This window comes from Equus caballus, chromosome 11 (assembly GCF_041296265.1).
Source record: "Equus caballus isolate H_3958 breed thoroughbred chromosome 11, TB-T2T, whole genome shotgun sequence".
Lineage (NCBI taxonomy): Eukaryota > Metazoa > Chordata > Mammalia > Perissodactyla > Equidae > Equus > Equus caballus.
Genome location: NC_091694.1, coordinates 44,264,492 through 44,283,760, shown reverse-complemented (window position 1 = coordinate 44,283,760; position 19,269 = coordinate 44,264,492). Strand labels below are relative to the sequence as shown.

The following is a 19,269-nucleotide window of genomic DNA, read 5'->3' as shown; positions in this document are numbered from 1 at the left end:
GATAGAAAAGAGTACTTATAAATTAGAGAGACAAAGCCAGTATATAGGATGACTGAAGACTAGAATATTTGATGTAGCAGATAAGGATAGAGATAAAAGCCAGATGGACGTATTGACCTTTCTAGGAAAAATATGACATCCTCTAAAAACTCTAGGAAAGGCGTAAAGAAGGATACTTCAGCAGGTAAATTTGTAGGAAAGAGCAAAAAGTTAAAAATTTCTAAGAAGTAGGAGGTAAGAACCTGTGTTTTAGGTGAAGGGACAGGAGAGTCAGAAGAGAAAAGAGAAAGTTTTGGTAAAGAATGAGAGAGAGAACTAAACACAGTTAAGCAAGCAAAAGGTATCGAGCAATGCTGAATACTCAGATGAGGCTGGAAATAGTGAATTTAAAACAGGGTTAATCTGTACGTGGTGTGCTTTTTGTCTAGCCTTCAGACATAGAAGAACAGTAGACTGTGGATTGGGTTGGCATTTTCCAGGGGTACAGCAGAAACACAGGAAAGGCCAAATACTGGAAGTATTTCAGTTAATCAACCATGAGATCTAGGCTAGCTACGGTAGGAGGAGAGGCTATAAGAAGGAAAACATAAGAGATAAGCTAGTGAGGCTGTAGACAAGCTTGGAAGGATAAAGTGTGTTGGACATAGTGAGACGTCAGAGTTGAAGATTTCTGAGGTGGTATAATTACAGATGAGAAGATGAAGCTGGCAGCCCTGGTAAAAGGTGGCTAATTTTCACCGGGAGGAGAGGACCACTGACACTAAAGAAGGCCGGGAAGAGGCTAAGCTCTTTCTATTTGTGTACACTTATTTCCTAATCCAACTTTCACACCACTGCTGAAAATCTCTGAAATCCGTCAGCTTCATTAAGGTAAATATGGAAGACATGCTTTTATTCAAAATGCTGCTAGGGAAAAAGCACAAATGCTTGGTCTGATACTGACTGTATGACTTTGAGCAAATCATAGCATCTTAAGGCTTCAGGTAATTCAGTCTGTCTACCCTCTATTTCTTAACTTCCCATCTATAAAAACAGCAATAATACAATCAGCTCTACATCCTTTAAAAATAAATATATAGATAGACAAGATCATAAAAGCAAAAGTTCTTGAAGGGGGAAAAAAAGAACTTTAACATCTGTTTAAAACTAACTAACTCAGATACTTCTTCAAAAAGGAAAATATAAGGGAGCAATGAAAGAGAATAATTATATAAAGGAAGAAAAATTAATCCAAACAGCAACGAAAGAGCTCATAGGAATCTATCTACAGTCCAGCGAAAAACAAATAGCTACAACCTCGACACAACTCAAAGTCAGCATTTTCTTCTGACTGACATACTGAGACAGACTCAGGGAAAGACAAGTCAAAAATGAAAGCTACCTTATCCACCACACAGGAAGAGAAATTACTGTCTTCCATAAGATAAACTGTTATAAGCTAACGACATTAATTTTTAGACAAAAAGAGTATTAAGGGGAGCTGGTAAAAACAATTCATTACGAAGTCATTTTTTTTTTTTAGTTTGGCATTCGTTTATAAAAACTGTTTTACTCTTTTTTCAAAGCAAAAATATGTACTTTAGAAATAAGTTGTAGTAATTTATGTTAACATGAAAAAACAGTATTTTATGAAGAATCAACTAAGAAATGCTTCTAGCCATAAAAAGTCCAACCTTATAGCACAAAATCAAACCCGTTATCTGAGTTATTGAGTATTAAAAAATCCTTTATCCTTGAAAGATCAAAATAAAACGCACCCTAGCAGCAAATCTGGCCAATTAATTACAAATGGGCTTGATAAAATATTTAATCCCTTGTTGTCCATATCACTCATAGGTTAATTTAACTATTACTTCTTTATGCTTCTTTTGTTTGGCTGTTTAACCTACATTTTCTCTAATGAAAATGTATTCCTTATATAAAAAAAAACTATTGCCTGAGAATTTTTGCCTATCTTTATGGCATGAATCAAAAATAAAAATAGCAGTGTTAGTAGGGGCATTGGGGAGTTTTTATATATGCTACTAACAGAACTCTCAACTAGCAAATCTTTAGCGGGAAATTTGACAATATACCAAAAGCCTTAAAAATGAACATATTCTTTAATCCTACAATTCCAATTTTAGGAGTTTATCATAAGGAAATAATTACGGATACATGCAAAGACTTCAATATGTGTAACAGTAAAAACTGGAAATAATTTAAAAGGTGAACATTAGGGAAATGGTTACATGAATTGCAGTTTATCTGCATTATGGAATACATACACCATTAAAAATTAAAAGAACTACTTAAAAACAAACAAAAAATTATCAAATAACATGGGAAAAGGCTCAATTACTGAGTAAAAAAATAGTTACAGAATCTGTACTAATGAGTGATTTAAGTTGAGTTTTTGTGTTGTTGAATTATTAGCACTTTCTAAAAGAAGTACTACAAAGAATACTCATAGCTTTTATATTAAAAAAAGTTATTCTAAAAAAAAATCTTGCCAATTCTTCCTTAAAGCACTTGGCATATTAAATACAGAAATAACACTGAAAAAAACAGAGAAAGTTTTTCATATTATTTTGTACACACATTTGTCCATAATTTTATATTATCTTATTACTTAACAGGTATTTGTAACTTAGACATAAGATTGATGTTTTCAAAAATGCATTTGGAAGATCTGTGTTCTAATATTGACAGCAATGACGAAGCCCTCGCTTTTAGTCTCAACAATTTCCCTAATTCATCAAAAGCTCATAGTCCACTCTACTTTAAATTTTATCCTGCTTCACTTTCTCTCTGTATAGAATGAGCACATACAAACTTCTTCACAAGAATGTTCAAAGGAATTTGCATAAAGTATATCATATACCATACATCATATATATATACTAAAGTATATATTTGTCTCAGAAACAAAAATGGAAAATACCTTTTGATTGCCAATCCTCTCATCATTTTTATAACCCTAAACAAATTACTTAAGCTGTGTGCCTCTAAATTGTTGTATTTTTTTCTATAAATGGACAGTATTAAACTCCTTAAGGGTTTTCTTTGAATTACTAAAATAATCCCAAAACTGCAAATTTTTATATAAAATTTATAGTAAACGATGTGTTCTCAAATAATATAGGATATTAATTTATGTAATTACTCTGGTAGACTCTTTTCAGCATAAAAATCATTCTTTACAGAGTAAACTACTGCATTTCTAACTGTTTAATTTCTTTTTGAAGTAATATAAAAACAGTGATGCAATCTAATGTTTATTCTATGCTTCTTGAGTTATCTTACCTCCTAAATTATTCTGTATCTCAAGAATATATTAACATAGTTTTGGATGTAACGCAAAATTCTTTTATGGTAGTCTTTATCAAACACAAACAGAACTACCAAAGCCATGAATAACCACAAACTAAACATACTTTAGGAAAGACTGCCCCCTTGTGCCAATCAATAATATTCAACAGATTAAGAAAGAAGGCTAAAAGCTATTTCCGACACTAGAAGTACTCAGACTTCTAAAAAAGTCTTGATCATTCCATGTTCTAAATTCAACAGCTTATATTTAAAGTGGTGATCTTTAAAGAAAAATAAATTGAACAGTACATTAAGCACATAGGGATATGACTAATTTATGACATTCAGTAGCAAATACCAGCATAATTCACAACATTTAACTATCATGGATACTAGCTGCTCAAGAGCTTAGAGGCTGAGCTCACAGAGGTGAGTAATTTTCTGATCCTTCACTTCTACAACAAAATACAGAGAAAATAATTACAGAAACCAGTACATTTCAGAGCAAAAATAGATGAAGCAGGGATCGACTACGGTGACTTGTTTTAAAATATAGCTCATCCAAGTTTTTAGGCGTTTTCTTCTGAAATCTTGGGAAGCTGCTTTTCTTTGGATTTGACGTATGGCCAAGTACCCTTTATAAAGCTTCTTGACATACGTCAGTTGGTATCAGGCCATTCAAACATAAGTCATTATCACTATTATTACTATTATTATTACTAATAACTACAGTAGTGGACAAAAGTATTAGAACAATAGACTTGCTAAGGAAAAGAAACGTTAAGGCAATAAAAGACAGGTTACAATTAATTGTGAATGCAGACTTCGAATTTTCAACAGTGTAATATCTTTGCTAATTATGATTGGAACAGCTGCAATTCCATTTCTACCAAATAGCGTCTTTAGAAGAATTAAATGAATTCGCATTGATAAAGCACTTACATAAGTAAATGAATTAATAAGTATGGAAAACTACATAGTGTGCATACATTCAACAATACCTACTTTCGAAGATGGTCATGTTCTTTCAAAAATAGTTCAGTTCTTCTGTTGTTTACTCCAGACCCACTTTTATATGACCTAGATCAAAACAGAGAAAACTTATGAACATTTTTGCCAGATACGACATAGTTTTGAATGAACAATTAAAGTGTATAATCCTTTTCATCTCCTTCTAAAAATGACACCTGTTATAAATAAATATGAATGCCTCTCTCATGTAGGCCTAAGAGGTTATTATTTTTCACTAAAATAATCTAACATTCTTAAACAAACAAAAACGTTACTTTTCCTTTCTTTATTATCTCCTCTATCTTTATTTTCTTCAAGCGGAAGTAAAACTTTGGACCGATTACTACACAGCACATGGGGTGGGGAAGCTACTGAAACAGAATGTTTTCCTTCACAACAGTACATGCAGTCCATCAACTGAAGCCTAAGGAGCACTACAATGAAGCTAAAGATCTGCCAATTTCGGCATACTTAAGAATTTCTATCTTGGTCTTAAGTGCATTAAAATTTAAAAGAAAATGCTTTTTATCGTTTCTATCAACACTTTCATGCTTCTGTTGTTACTTACAATAAAGTATCAAGAACAAAATAAAAAATTCAAGTAACTGCACATATACTGCAATAAGATAAAAGAGGGTCATGCTGCTAAAAATGAACTACGAAATGGCTGAGAGGCAGTGCTAATGTGCAAAGCACAGTGGGAAAGAAAGCACCAGAAAAAGCAGCAAGATACAATCAAGAACACACTGGACTTGGAAGACTGATGATTTGCATTTAAATCCATACTCCATCATTTATTAGCCAGTTACCCTTTGACAAGTCTCCTAATACCTAGTTTCATAAAATAGGACTAATGATTTCTATCTATACCAAAAGATATGAAGTCAAAAAGAGATAATATATGGAAAGGTGGCGTGTAATTACAAAAACGTTTAAAACATCGGGGCTGGCCCCACGGCCAAGTGGTTAAGTTCACGTGCTCTGCTTTGGCGGCCTAGGGTTTCACCGGTTCAGATCTTGGGCGCGGACCTAGCATCGCGCTCACCAAGCCATGCTGAGGCAGGAGCCCACATAGCACAACTAGAAGGACCTACAACTAAAATATACCACTGTAGGGGGCTAGCCCCATGGGTCGAGTGGTTAAGTTCTCACGCTCCGCTGCAGTGGCCCAGGGTTTTGCTGGTTTGGATCCTGGGCAAGGACATGGCACCGCTCATCAAGCCATGCTGAGGCGGCATCCCACACGCCATAACTAGAAGGAGCCACAACTAAGAATATACAACTATGTACCGGGTGGCTTTAGGGGAAAAAGGAAAAAAAAATAAAACCTTTAAAATATACTACTATGTACTAGGGGGCTTTGGGGAGAAAGAAAAAAAAAGATTGGCAACATGTTGTTAGCTCAGGAGCCAATCTTAAAAAAAAAACTTCAAAACATCAGTTATTACTACTACATATCATCTCACTAATCATATTCTGCCTCGTATTACATTAATTTGAGTATGTGCCTTACTCCTCTTTAGCACGTAGATTATAAACCCCTAGAACGTCAAGTTGGTCTTTTCATTTCTACCCTCTACTGTGACTGACACAGTCTTATTCATGGCTGGTAATCAAGAAATAATTTAATGAATGGATGAACAAGTTTCTTTTATGATCATCTTTCAGAAAGCAAGTTATCACAGCGGGCTGTATGCTAATGTTTCCCACAAACTGTGGGGGAGCTAAATGCCTGCACATTAAAGGCCGTCCCCTAAACTGGTTCTCAATGCATTCCTTAAGACATATATAAATAGACTGTACAGCAATTAAACAAAAGACTTACAAGTTCCTGAGAACTAAAAATATTAGAAAATTTCTAATTATGGCAAAAATGTTTATTTTTTTACTCCTATATGTTAAACAAAGGACATACGACTAAACACAAATAAAACAGAGAGAAACAACAAAAATTTATTTTCCAAGATAATTTCTAGAGGAGGAAATGACCTTTGGTGGCTGGATAATCCTGGGTTACAGTTTTGAAAAAAAATTTTGAATGCAATGAATATTAAATTATTTCTGCTGCAAAGCTGTCTTACTGTTACAATAAAATAAAGGAGGCCCATGAAAATGTTCCTCAGAGTACACAGGATATATATCAGTTTATGACATGGTAATGTATCTAACAGTTTATGAAACATAAGTATCATAGTTAACTTATGAAACACAAGTATCATAAACTTATCACAAGTGAGACAACGACCAGCATCAACAGATGGTCCAAAAGTGGGAAAGTCTGCAGCTTTAATTAGCTGCCCAACGGATTTCACCTTATCAGTCATGTTCAGTTGTGAAAAAAATTTCAAAAATGTGTATGAAATGCTAGAATATATTATTGAAGGTGAGGTAAAGGTATGGAATAAAAGGACAAATCTTTAAAATTATGGATTGAGATCAGCATGAAAATGTTGGGAGTCCTCAAATAATTTGGCCTAAGGCTATGAGTTTGTATAAAATCTGGAAAAAACAGTTATTTCTGATTCAAGGGAAGTAAAGGCTACTTTGATAGCTACCTGAATACATAATTTTGGGGGCAAGGGAGAGGGTAGGGGATAGGTGGTAATCAGGAAGGGAAACACGGAGAGCTTCAATCATCGGTAATGTTATAATTCTTAAGGTGGGTGGTAGGAGATCAGAGAAAAACTCATGAAGATATCATCTAAGCTGGACTTTGAATTAAGACAGGAAAGTCAAGGTTGGCAGGAGTCAGTGATAAAACTAGGGAAAGTTGGAAATGAAACCAGCAAAGTAGATTAGGACCATACTGTAGCAGCAATGTTTAAAAATAGTGAAATGGGAATGAGAAAGCTGGAAATCTAAATCCTGGTTCTGTTACTCAATTTGCTGTTAATCATGGATATACTCTAAATCCAAATCTGAACAAATACCCAACAAAATAATATAAAAGGTAACTTACTCAATGTCTTTTCGTACTGATCCCAAGAGATTCTCCCTTTCCCGTATTGCCATGAAGTTTGCTTTGGTTTTATGGAATTCATGTGTATAATCCTGCAATAAATCAACATCCAGTCACAACATAAGTTAATTATATATTTTTATTTCATTGAGGCAGTTATTCATTGTCATCCTTTTAGAAATTTCTGCCAAAAAACTTCTATTTAAGAAATAAAATTGCCAAGAAATAAAAACAACATTATAATCATTTTCCTGAAGAGTAACCAACTGCTTTCAAATGAAAACAATTTGGTGCTAGGGTAATGGTGCCACTAAATCATTCTTCTTCAATGTTCTAGTACGGGGCAGAATTGTGAAGAAAAAAATAACTCTAAGATAAAATGACTTCAAATATCCTAGGATAAAATTGAGCGGCTCTTTCTACTCATTAGCGTACCCAATGGGGCTTATTTTCAAATTTCATCCTTTTGGAATTCCCAAAGAAATTTAATTCCTAAATCAACCAAAGGAAGAACAGAACCAAGAGAACTGTAAACAAAATAATCTTTAAATATTTTCCTTTCTTTTTCTATTATCATATTTTAAGATATTAAGGAATATTCATTACTTTTTTAATTCAGAGAAGTATATATAAAGAAGATGAAAATCATAATCCCATCTTCCAGTGAGCCCATATTGACACTTTAAAAACAAAAATAAGGGGCCGGCCCCATGGCCGAGTGATTAAATTCATGCACTCCACTGTGGCGGCCCAGGGCTTTGCCTGTTTGGATCCTGGGTGCGGACATGGCACCGCTCATCAAGCCACGCTGAGGCGGCATCCCACCTGTCACAACTGGAAGGAACTACAACTAAAAATATGCAACTATGTACCAGGGGGCTTTGGGGAGAAAAAGGAAAAATAAAATCTTAAAAAAATAAAAATAAAAAAAGTAATACACGAATATAGGGAGAACACTAAAAGAGCACCAAAAGGAATAAAAGAACCGTCCCGCTCCATAGTTCATAACATTATCATCATTTTCTTTCACGAAATGTTTTTGTATATACAAGCTTATCTATTATTTCTTTCATTTATGCTAAAGAAATCATACCGTATTCTGCTGTATACCTCAATTTTTCAAGTTCATAAAATATCAAGTAATCTTTTCATATTAGCAAATAGAAATCTATATTCTTTTAATAGCTATATAGAATTCTATCTTATGAGTCTATTATAATTTAATAAATTCCCTACTGATAAATATTTTAGTTGCTTTCATTTTTTTCTGGTAAAAAATGCTGCAAGAAACATTCTTTTATACATATTTTATTGAACTCTTTCTTTTCAAAGAGTATTTAGAGTAAATGCCTAGCAGAACACCTGGATCAAAGAATCTTACATTTAGATTTTGATAGCACTAAGCTGCCTTCTATAAAGACTGCATCAATTCATGTTCCCAGCAAATGGATGAGTGCCCACTTTTCTACACTTTTGCCAATAACAGGTCACAAATGTTTCAATATTTGCTAATCTGACAGATGAAAAATCATGTCGCATTTTGATTTGTCTAATTTTATTTGGGAACGTGGCTGAACATCTTTTTATGGTTTTGGCCAGTGATTTTCTGTAAACAACAAGTTCACATCCTTTGCCCATTTTCCTATTAGGTTGCCTTTTTCTTATTTCTATTATTTCTTTGTATATTAAAAAAATTAGTCATTTGTTATAGTTCCTGGTATTAGATTTTGCATACAAAGTCCTTCAATACCTAAACTGTATAATTTCATCATGATTTATTCTGAACTTTTATGATTTCTTTTTCTATACGTAAATCTTTAATCCATTTGGAATTTACTCTGGATGGGAAGAATGAGATAGACATTGAGGTTTGTTTTTTTCCCCCAATAATTAGCCGATTGTTACAGCTCTATTTACTTTATAATCCCTCTTCTTCCCACTGATTTAAAATACTACCTTTATCAGAAACTAAATTTCTATGCATATTTGTTCTATATATGAACTCCATTCTGTTCTATTGGTCTACTTTTTCTCTAGAATCAAACTATCTTAATTATCCTAGATTCTTAACAGGTTTTAACATCTGGTAGAACTAGGCATCCTTTACTACCTATCTTCATTTTCACATATTTTTTCTTAGTTATTCTTGAATTTTAGTGTCATTTTACCAACTAAAAAAAAAATGAAACAAAGAAACAAACAAAAACCCTGTTATTTCCATTGGGATAGCAATCAATTCACAGGTTGATTTAGAGAGGTGTCTTCCCACCCAAACGCAGAGTAAATCTTTTATGTTTCTCAGTAGAGTTTTATATATACGAGTCCTATACATTCTTTTATTTTTTTCTTCTCCCCAAAGCCCCCTAGTACATAGCTGTATATTCTAGTTGTAGGTCCTTCTGGTTGTGCTCTGTGGGACGCCGCCTCAGCACGGCCTGATGAGCAGTGCTAGGTCCGCGCCCAGGATCCGAACCAGTGAAACCCTGGGCCACTGAAGCAGAGTGCATGAACTTAAACACTTGGCCACTGGGCCAGCTCCCTATATACATTCTTATTACATTTATAGATAAGGGTTTTATAGTTTCTTCCTCTGTATTTCCTAACAGGTTATTGTTTGTATGTAGAAAAACTACTTGCCCTTATATATTAATTTTGTAATCCACCATCTTACTGAATTTGTTTCTACTTTTGTGGGAGTTAGTTTTCTTATTGTGTTGGATATATAATCTTATCACTGCCACATAATACAAATTTTGTCTCTTCCTTTCCAAAATTTATATCTTGTTTCTTTTCACTGCCTAACTGCTCCACCAAGAACTTCCAAAACAATATTAAACATCTGTGGTGATTGTGGATACCCTTGTCTTGTTTTTTTCTTCAATGGAAGTGCTTTTAGTGCTTTATTTTTAAACATGATGCTAGCTTTTAATCTGATATACACATTTTTACATCAGATAAATAAAGTATCCTTCTATTCCTATTTTCGACAAGAGTTTTGAAAATTAGAAATGGTTGCTGAATTTTTTCAATATTAAAAATATTTGTCCTTCTAGTTGTACTACTATATTTTTAACACCCCCATATGTAAATCTTTAAGAGCTTATTTCATTTTATTGGTACACTTTTAATATTTTCTCAAATAATATACTAAATAAATACAGCAAATTACTCCTCTTCCATGTTATCTTCAAAGCCTGACAAAAGTATACTTGAAACCACCGTATTATCGCCTATACATGACCAATGGCTATTTCACCATTACAGTTAGCTATGAGGTCTCTCACGGTAGAAGTATATTTATCTACTGACAAATATTATTCAATTCTACCAGGCAAAAGCAAGAGCTAGTAGACATTTTCAGAATTTCACAACACCAAAGGAAAGAAAGCAAAACAAGACAAATTTCTATAGCACGACATTTATCCTCAGAAGATTTTTCCCTTCGCTCTCTTAAATACATGTATATACATTCCATACAGGGATTAAAAAGAAAGAGACTTCTATGATAACAAAAATCTCAAGCCCAATATATTACCTGCAATATGTCTCTATGTCGCTGTAATGTATGCATCAGTGCTGCATTCAAGGAGGGGACACCCGCACTGTTGGTATATTCTGCCATTTTATCATTTACTCCTGTGAGCTAAAAAGAAGAAGAAAGAAAATGAAAACCAATAAATATATTTTAGAAAGCACTATAAAGAGTTAAAAGTCAATTATCTGCCTGTATGTCCTTTTGGATAACAGCAAAAAACAAACAAAAAAAACAAGAAGTAGACAGTAGGCAAGGTCAGTATTTCCCCCAAATAATCCATAAAGGCAAAAATAACATCCACAGGATCTGGGAATGGCTGTCATCAAAATTCAAGTGCCTAGGGAGGCACACATCTTGAATGAAAGGGTGATTTCAATAAACAGGTCTGTATTAATATAATCCAGTATCATAACAAGTATACAGTTATTAGCAAAAAGAGTTATTTAACAGAAAGTGCTTACCCTTGCCAAAAGCTGCTCAATTTCAATTGCCATTGTTTCAAACATTCTGTCTTGGCTTGATCCATTTAAAAGAGGTGTTGTGTCAGAGCTAAAGAGAAGTTCAAATAAAGAGAATCTATTACTTAAACCTAATCCTTTAAAAAATACTTAAAATAATAAGGTAATTATTCTTAAAGAGGTCAAATGGAACCCCTGAGATCCGTTTCTTAAGAAGCTATAATTTTTATAGCAGTTTTCCTATAAAGATCATACATGTCCTAAATATTAAGTTCAGTATAAAATATGATTGAGTGTAAGATTTTCCCAAGCTTTAATACATCTAATCTTAATAATGTAAAGCAATTCCAAATGCTTGTTTACTGTCCCAAATGAAAGTAACTTAAGCTATGGCAGTGCCCAATTAAATGCTGACTCTAAAAGAACAAATCATGTGAAATAAAGCCATGGAAGTATGCAGTACAGCATATAAGAGGAACCATAAAATGTACTATGAATTTTGTTATGAGATTTGTGAGGAATAATCTTTTAAATTTTTACCCCAAAACAATTATGGTCCCTTAGACCTTAAATTAAGTTCTCTCCTCTTTCTTTGACTCTTACCAAGAAGAAATAAAATTGAGATTTAAATAATCTACAGACTGGATAACTAGTTATTAAATAAGCAAGAACTGGCTTCAAGTCTAACATAGACAGCAATGTCCAGCAGAGAAATTTTAGTACCAACACTCTACATTTCCATTTATATTGTCCATTTGTTCCCACTGTTTTGTAAAAATGTGTTGAAATGTCTTAAACCTGAAAAGTGAGTCACAAATCTAACTTTTTACAAGTGAAATTTATGTTTGACAGATTCAAATTCTAAAACTGCACATCCTGAAAGTTTCTTTTGACTCTTAAGTCAACCACTAACTTTCATTAGCTTTCCAAGTGGTCCATACATGAGCAGCTCAATACAGATCTTAATTATACTGATACAGATAAACGCTCAAGCAATGACTATGTCTCCAGTCTCACTGAAGACTTTGTCCTGCCCGGTGACAGTGCTTGGGTGTGGCAAATTAAAAAACTAAATCATCAGTTTAACATCAAAAAGTGCCTTAGCTACTACTATTTCTCTTCTCATATACACCTCCACACCAATAGTAACAAGCAGTGAAATAGCCAAAAAGTAGCTAAAATGGAGAATTTTTATTTTAAGATGTTTAACTAGGTCCAGATTTTTATTTCTTCTCGAAATAATTCAATGTGTTTGCCTTAAAACAGATATCAAAATAGCTAGCTCTTTAGTACGTGTCAGAGTGAACCCAAGGTTCTGCTGTTGTCTCTTAGGATGTGCCCAGGCAAAAATGCTCTATATCCTACTAATACCTCCCTACCCTAAGATCCTTCCCTCCAAGATATATGAAAAAGAACAATGGGCCAACAAATGCAAACTCCATGAGGAGGGAAACTGTCTATGTCTTATTCTCAGATACATGCCTAGCACCTAAAATGGCGCCTGGCACATGGCAGATGCTCATTAAATACGAGTTGAATGAATGAGGAGGCAATTTCTACATTCTCCATTCTCAGGAGAGTATATGAGTCCAGGAAAATGGCCAAAAACTCATTCTCCACAATACTAAGATTCAGTTAAATTTAATTCATTCTATAGGTGTGTGATGATTCACAGACTACATGAAATTCTCAAAATACATGGAGTTAAAAAAAAAAAAAACTATTCCTGGAAGAAAAATCCTCTCATCATTGAGTTTATTCATCATGACATGCTTTCAACCCGGGCAAGAAACAAAACACTTTGGAATGCACACTGGATCTGGATCTCCTTGGCTTTAGGTTTCTTATTGAAAGGAACAGTTAGGCTGAAATAATTCTATAAAGTCAGTCCCAATTAGTTGTAGAATTTCTTACGCAATGTTTTCAAGATAGTTTTTCCCTTAAAGGAATCACAAAAGTATTAAGTGCACGAAGCACAGAGAACATAAAAAAAGCATCATCTAACTGCATCTCTTAACAATTAGCAGTTTTAAAATTATATACTCACTGGCATAGCCAAGTGGGAGACTTAAATTCAGGAAAAATGCTTTCCAATGTGATAAAATAAGTTTACTCATAGAAAAGAACATTCCTTATTCTCTTTACTTGCTAAGTAAAGGCACGCCCGAAAAAAATGCACTGCACTCAAAGCTATGTGGCATGCCAATAGCTTACTTTTAGGTCCTAAAGTTAATATGTTGACCCTGCTATCTTTAATTTTAATTCTTTAATAAAGTGCCCTTATTTAAAAAGAAGCAATACTTTGGCTAGTGATAAGGGTTCTGGAGATAGGAAAACCTAGGTTCAAATCCAAGACCAGTTTTTGTCGTTTTTATTATTATCAGCTGAAAAAATATGCTATCTACCATCAATCCTCAAAAAAGTATGTAAAATAAACAGAGGATAACAACTAACAACTCTACTACCAGCAATTCCACTGTTAGGTATACAGAAACACTTTATAGGTGAAAATGTTCCCAGCTGGGGCCAGTCCCATGGCATAGCCATTAAGTCCAGCACGCTCAGCTTTGGCAGCCTGGGTTGACTGGTTCAGATCCTGGGCGCGGACTTACAACACTTGTCAAGCCATGTTGTGGCAGTGACCCACATACAAAATAGAGGAAGACTGGCACAGAAGTTAGCTCAGGACTAACCTTCCTCAAGCCAAAAAAAAAAAGAGGAAGACTGGCAAAGGATGTTAGCTCAGAGCAAATCTTCCTCCCCAGAAAAGAAAAAAAAAGTTCCCAGTAGCCTTTATATAAAGCTCTTAAAACAGTACCTGACACATAATGAACACTCTGTGTCAGTTATTAAAATTATTATTAATTAGCAAAAATTAGAAACAATGTCCAACTACAGAATAAATTGTGATAAAATCATACAATGTAATACTATACATAGCAAACGAACACAGCACAGTTAAATGTATCCATAGCTGAATCTCAAAGATAATGTTAAACAAAAAAACAGTTGCAAAATAACTATAGCTCCTACTATGAGTTGTTTAGGAACACAAACATACGTAGTAAAAACATATAGAGATTATGGGGAGGGAGAAAATGGAGTGCCATCCAGGGCTTCAACTGAACTGGTAATGATTATTTCTCAAAGTGGGAGACAGGCATGTGGGGGTCCGTTATATTTCCTAAAATTTTTTGAAACAAGTGGATGGCCTAAAGGGAGCATAAGATTCAAAGATGAGAATGTATTTTCCATATGTTCAATATAGTTGTATACCAGATTCTCAAAAAAGAAGTAAAATTAAAAACAGCTAAGAGGATTAACAGGGGGGATACATACTACATTAGATCCATCCTAAAACACCAGAAGAGTAGTATGCATACCTTGCACTTAGGTAATTCCCCAGATCTGTTAAGCAATTAGAAGCTATAGGAAATACAATGGGGGCAAATTAACCACATTTCCTTACAAAGGCTGAACTAGAAACTCTTATTTCTGATACAAACTCATTCTTAAGCCTTAGCATTTTCCTCCTAACACTGTCACAATCCTTGTCAAAGGATCCCAAAGAAATGCTAGTTTCAAGAATTAAGGAGAATTTTTATAAATCACTAAAAAATAAAACAATCAATAAAATAAAACACCAAAAATTCACCAAATGACCAAGTTAGAGTTATGTATTTCAGTTAAGCTTTTAATGCTTTAAAAACATTATATACTTTAAGACGTAAGAGAGAGAATCTGGTAGTACCTATACCTGTCGCGTCTTCCATCTCGGGCACTGCTGTGACTGTAACTCGTACATAGTTTACTGAAGGAAACCAGTTTCAGATCAAGTTCATTTTCCAGCTGTCGAGCCTGTTTCCTCAGATCTTTAATAAAATTACAAAAGCAAATTAGATGCAAAAAGTCCAACAGCATACATGAAAATCATAAAACTACTCTGAAGAAAACAAACAATGCAAATGATTACATAAAGAAAAGTGTTCTAGGGGCCGGCCCCGTGGCCGAGTGGTTAGGTTCTCGCGCTCTGCTTCAGTGGCCCAGGGTTTCACAGATCCTGGGCGCAGACATGGCACTGCTCATCAAGCCATGCTGAGGTGGCGTCCCACACAGCACAACCAGAAGGACCCACAACTAAAATATACAACTATGTACCGGGGGCTTTGGGGAGAACAAAAGAAAAATAAAATCTTTAAAAAAAAGAAAAGTGTTATAAGGAGGAAACCAAAGACTCATCCAGGAAAGCAAACTGTCACTTATTTAAACTTCAGATGGGATAAGAAGGGGAGAGACAGTGGGAGACGCAAAATTTCAGCTTCATCCGCAAAACGGCTAGACAACAAATGTCCTAACATCCATGAAATTATTTCTATAGCAGTATCTAAAATTTCATAATTTAGAGGAAAGCAGAAGAAAATACAGATCACAAAGGAACTGAATATGGTTTATGATCAGCATTATATTAATTTACCAGCTATCTTTATGAAAAAGAAACCATCACTGCTTTTGTCAGAGATTTTCCTACCTCTTTACGTCCCAAAGCTTCATTAGGCTTAAGAAATTCTTTCTTTCTTTTTTTTTTTTTTAAAGATTTTATTTTTTCCTTTTTCTCCCCAAAACCCCCCGGTACATAGTTGTATATTCTTCGTTGTGGGTCCTTCTAGTTGTGGCATGTGGGACGCTTCCTCAGCATGGCTCGATGAGCAGTGCCATGTCCGCGCCCAGGATTCGAACCAACGAAACACTGGGCCGCCTGCAGCGGAGCGCGCGAACTTAACCACTCGGCCACGGGGCCAGCCCCAAGAAATTCTTTTTTTTTTAAAGATTTTATTTTTTTCCTTTTTCTCCCCAAAGTCCCCCCTTCCCCACCCCCCGGTACATTGCTGTGTATACTTAGTTGTGAGTCTTTCTACTTGTGGCATTTGGGACGCCACCTCTGCGTGGCTTGATGAGTGGTGCCACATCCGCGCCCAGGATCCGAACCAGCGAAACCCTGGGCCGCCACAGCAGAGAGCACAAACCTAACCACTTGGCCACAGGGCTGGCCCCAGGCTTATGAAATTCTTAATAGTAGAATGATTTAGTGATTGAGCATAAAGAAAAAATAAATAATCATACAAAAAGACAAAAATATTGTCTTTCAATGAGTTTACCGAAAGAAATTTGGAGAGGCTGAAACTAACAATAAACAACATGCTACTAACAAGGTCAAACAAGTATGACAGAAATAAGAGGATAAGTTTTAAAAGAACAGAAGTAAACAAGCAAGCAGAGAAACTGGTATGGTAGTTTGGCATCTAAGTGGTTGAGTGAGAGAAGCCACAGTCCAGAAACCCACATCTAGATGTGAGTACTCTCGTTCATGGTGAAGCAAGGTGCAAATAAATGGGCTGAAATATAGGAAGGAATGATGTAGGAATGATGTAAGGATCGCATCTGTCTGGAATAACGAATGCAAAACGTTATTTCAACATACTTATCAAGAACCAAAAGCAGAAAGCAGACTAACACAGTGAAGAACATTTGTCCAGAGACCCTATCTCAGAATCTCAGCTCAGCCTAAAGTTCTGAGATTCTGAGAACTGGCTCTGATTTACTGACAATCTACGAACCTCGGCTTTTTGTTTTTTAAACCCCTACCTTCGGGGGGTTTTTCTATGTATTAATAATCATGCTTTTAAAGCACCTGGCACAGACTAGGTTGTCAGTAATAAGCTTCTATAATTACTATAGCATGGTGTTTCAAAAAACCATAGCCTAACGACGAGTATTAAAGTTACCAATAGCCACTTCTACATAGTTTACATAATTTAAAAATATTTTCTAGCTAGTACACACATTTCAAATAGGCACTTCAATACATGTTCAAACTGTAAGCACGCTTTTCTGTAACTAGTAACTGACTTTCTAACAGAAAACATCAAGTAAAAGTTATTTTGAGAAGTCTAAGAGGCAAGTATGGATGAACTTAGAATTAAGTTTCTTAGACCAAGTGTCTGATAGTGACAATATTGTTATTTGTGATGGGTGTCCAGAGGCTTCAGTGCGTAGCAATAGGAAATAGGTTAACAGGGGAAAGGGATTTGGAGAGCAGTTTCCATGGAGCAGTAAAGGAAACAGACAACTGAAAGGGAAAGGTGAGCCTTCTCTGATCTTTGTTCATCATCAAGGCCCAGGAATGAGTTTTACGCGAGTCCAATTTATCGGACCATTATTTTCAGGAGTTAAACAAACGGACTCGCCAAATCACAAGACAGTTTTTTGGTAGAAGATCTACAGCAAATGCAATAATTAGAATCCACACTGGTTCTCCCAACTTTCTCTCTTTAACAAAACCGATGGCCAGAGCAAAGGCAAAGTTTCCTCTGCCTTCAAAAGCCGACTCGACACCCAATCCTCGAAGTCGTAGCCTGAAGCTGCCAAGGGGACCCAGTCAGAGACATTCCACTCATGCAATTCGCCTCGGTGGACCGGACTGACAAGTTCCTCCTTTCGCTTTTCCTGCCCAGTAGTCCGACAGTGACCTCAACTCTCAGGCGCTGCTCCCCCCACTCGCCCGGGCTCGGATCTTCTCGCTCAACACTGGCTTCCTCGCAGAGTTCTCAGCCCAAGCCACTTCGTCCGCGTTCCGCTACCCCCTCAACCCAGTTCTCCCCCGGCCACTCAGGCCCCTCTTCCCCTCGGTGCCCGCTCAGCCCCTCTGCCCCAGCCCTGCCCCAGGTCCCGCTGCCTCTCAGGCCAGCCCCCTGCCCCGGACCGTCCGGGCTCCTCGGCCCCCAGGCCCGGGCTCCCTCTAGAGCAGCCCCGCCCCTCAGCACCCCGCCCCGGAGGCCTGGCTCTTGCCTCCGCTGCCTCCCTCAAGCCCCGTCCTCACTCAGGCCCTCGCCCCTTGACCAGATCCACCCGAGGCCTCGCCCTCACCTTCCCAGTAATTGCTGGTTCCTGCCGCCATCTTTGTTGCCCAACGTCAGTGGGGATAGGAGAGCCGAGACGAGGCGAGCCACAGAATCACCTCTGAACCTTCTTCCGCCCGGGCGCCAGGGCCGATGGGATACGTGAGCTTCCGCAGACACCGCCCCCTGGCGGGCGAGCCGTCATTTTACAGCTGTGGAGGAGCGAGGCTGAAAACTTCAGCTTTAGCGCCTGACGCTCTCCCTGAACGTCTGTCACTGGTGTATATATCCGCTCTCTGCGCTCTCAGCTCGGTTTATCCCATCTCGGCGGGGGCCTACTTGACTGAGAAGAAAGTCATCCTCAGACCCAACGTCCTGTTTCCGTCACCTTCTCTCAAATGTAATTTCCCTTCTGAGTTAGAGGCGCTTTTTTTTTTTTTGCTACGGAGTTATACGAATTCTTTACATATTTTGTATATTAACCTCTTATCAGGTGTATGATCTGCAAATATTTTCTCCCGTAGGTTGCCTTTTCATTGTGTTGATAGTTTCCTTTGCTGTGCAGAAGCTTTTTAGTTTGATGTAGTTCCACTTGTTCATTTTTGCTTTTTGCCTTTGCTTTTGGAGTCAGATCCCCAAAAATCATCGCTAAGACCAATGTCAAGGAGCTTACTGCCTATATTTTCTTCTACGAGTTTTGTGGTTTCAAGTCTTACTTTCAAGTCTTTAACCCATTTTGAGTTAATTTTTGCATATGATGTAAGATAGTGGTCTAGTTTCATTCTTTTGCAAGCGGCTGTCCAGTTTTCCCAACACCGTTTGCTGAGGAGATGGTCATTTTCCCATTTTTTTTAAAGATTGGCCCCGAGCTAACATCTGCTGCCAATCTTCTTTTTTCTTCTTCTTCTCCCCAAAGACCCCCAGTACATAGTTGTATATTCTGGTTGTAGGTCATTCTGGCTCTGCTATATGGGACACCGCCTCAGCATGGCTTGATGAGCAGTGCTAGGTCCGTGCCCAGGATCCCAGCCAGGGAAACTCTGGGCCCTGGAAGCCGAGAGCACAAACTTAGTCACTCGGCCACAGGTCGGCCCCATCCCACTGTATATTCTTGACTCC

General features: G+C 36.5%; 1 protein-coding gene across 4 annotated transcripts in view; it reads right to left on the bottom strand.

Annotated features, from left to right (window-relative positions):
• The window catches only part of GOSR1 (golgi SNAP receptor complex member 1), a 52,395-nt gene extending 34,072 nt beyond the window's left edge, over positions 1 to 18,323 (bottom strand). The window contains exons 1-6 of one of the 4 annotated variants that reach the window (XM_070225689.1): positions 18,179 to 18,323; positions 15,012 to 15,126; positions 11,258 to 11,345; positions 10,797 to 10,904; positions 7,262 to 7,353; positions 4,297 to 4,371 (exon numbers count right to left, since the gene is read on the bottom strand). In XM_070225689.1, the coding sequence (XP_070081790.1) occupies positions 4,297 to 4,371; positions 7,262 to 7,353; positions 10,797 to 10,904; positions 11,258 to 11,345; positions 15,012 to 15,126; positions 18,179 to 18,209 (509 nt within the window). In that variant the 5' untranslated portion in view covers positions 18,210 to 18,323. 4 annotated transcript variants of the gene reach the window in all.
• Positions 18,324 to 19,269: the final 946 nt, after the last annotated feature.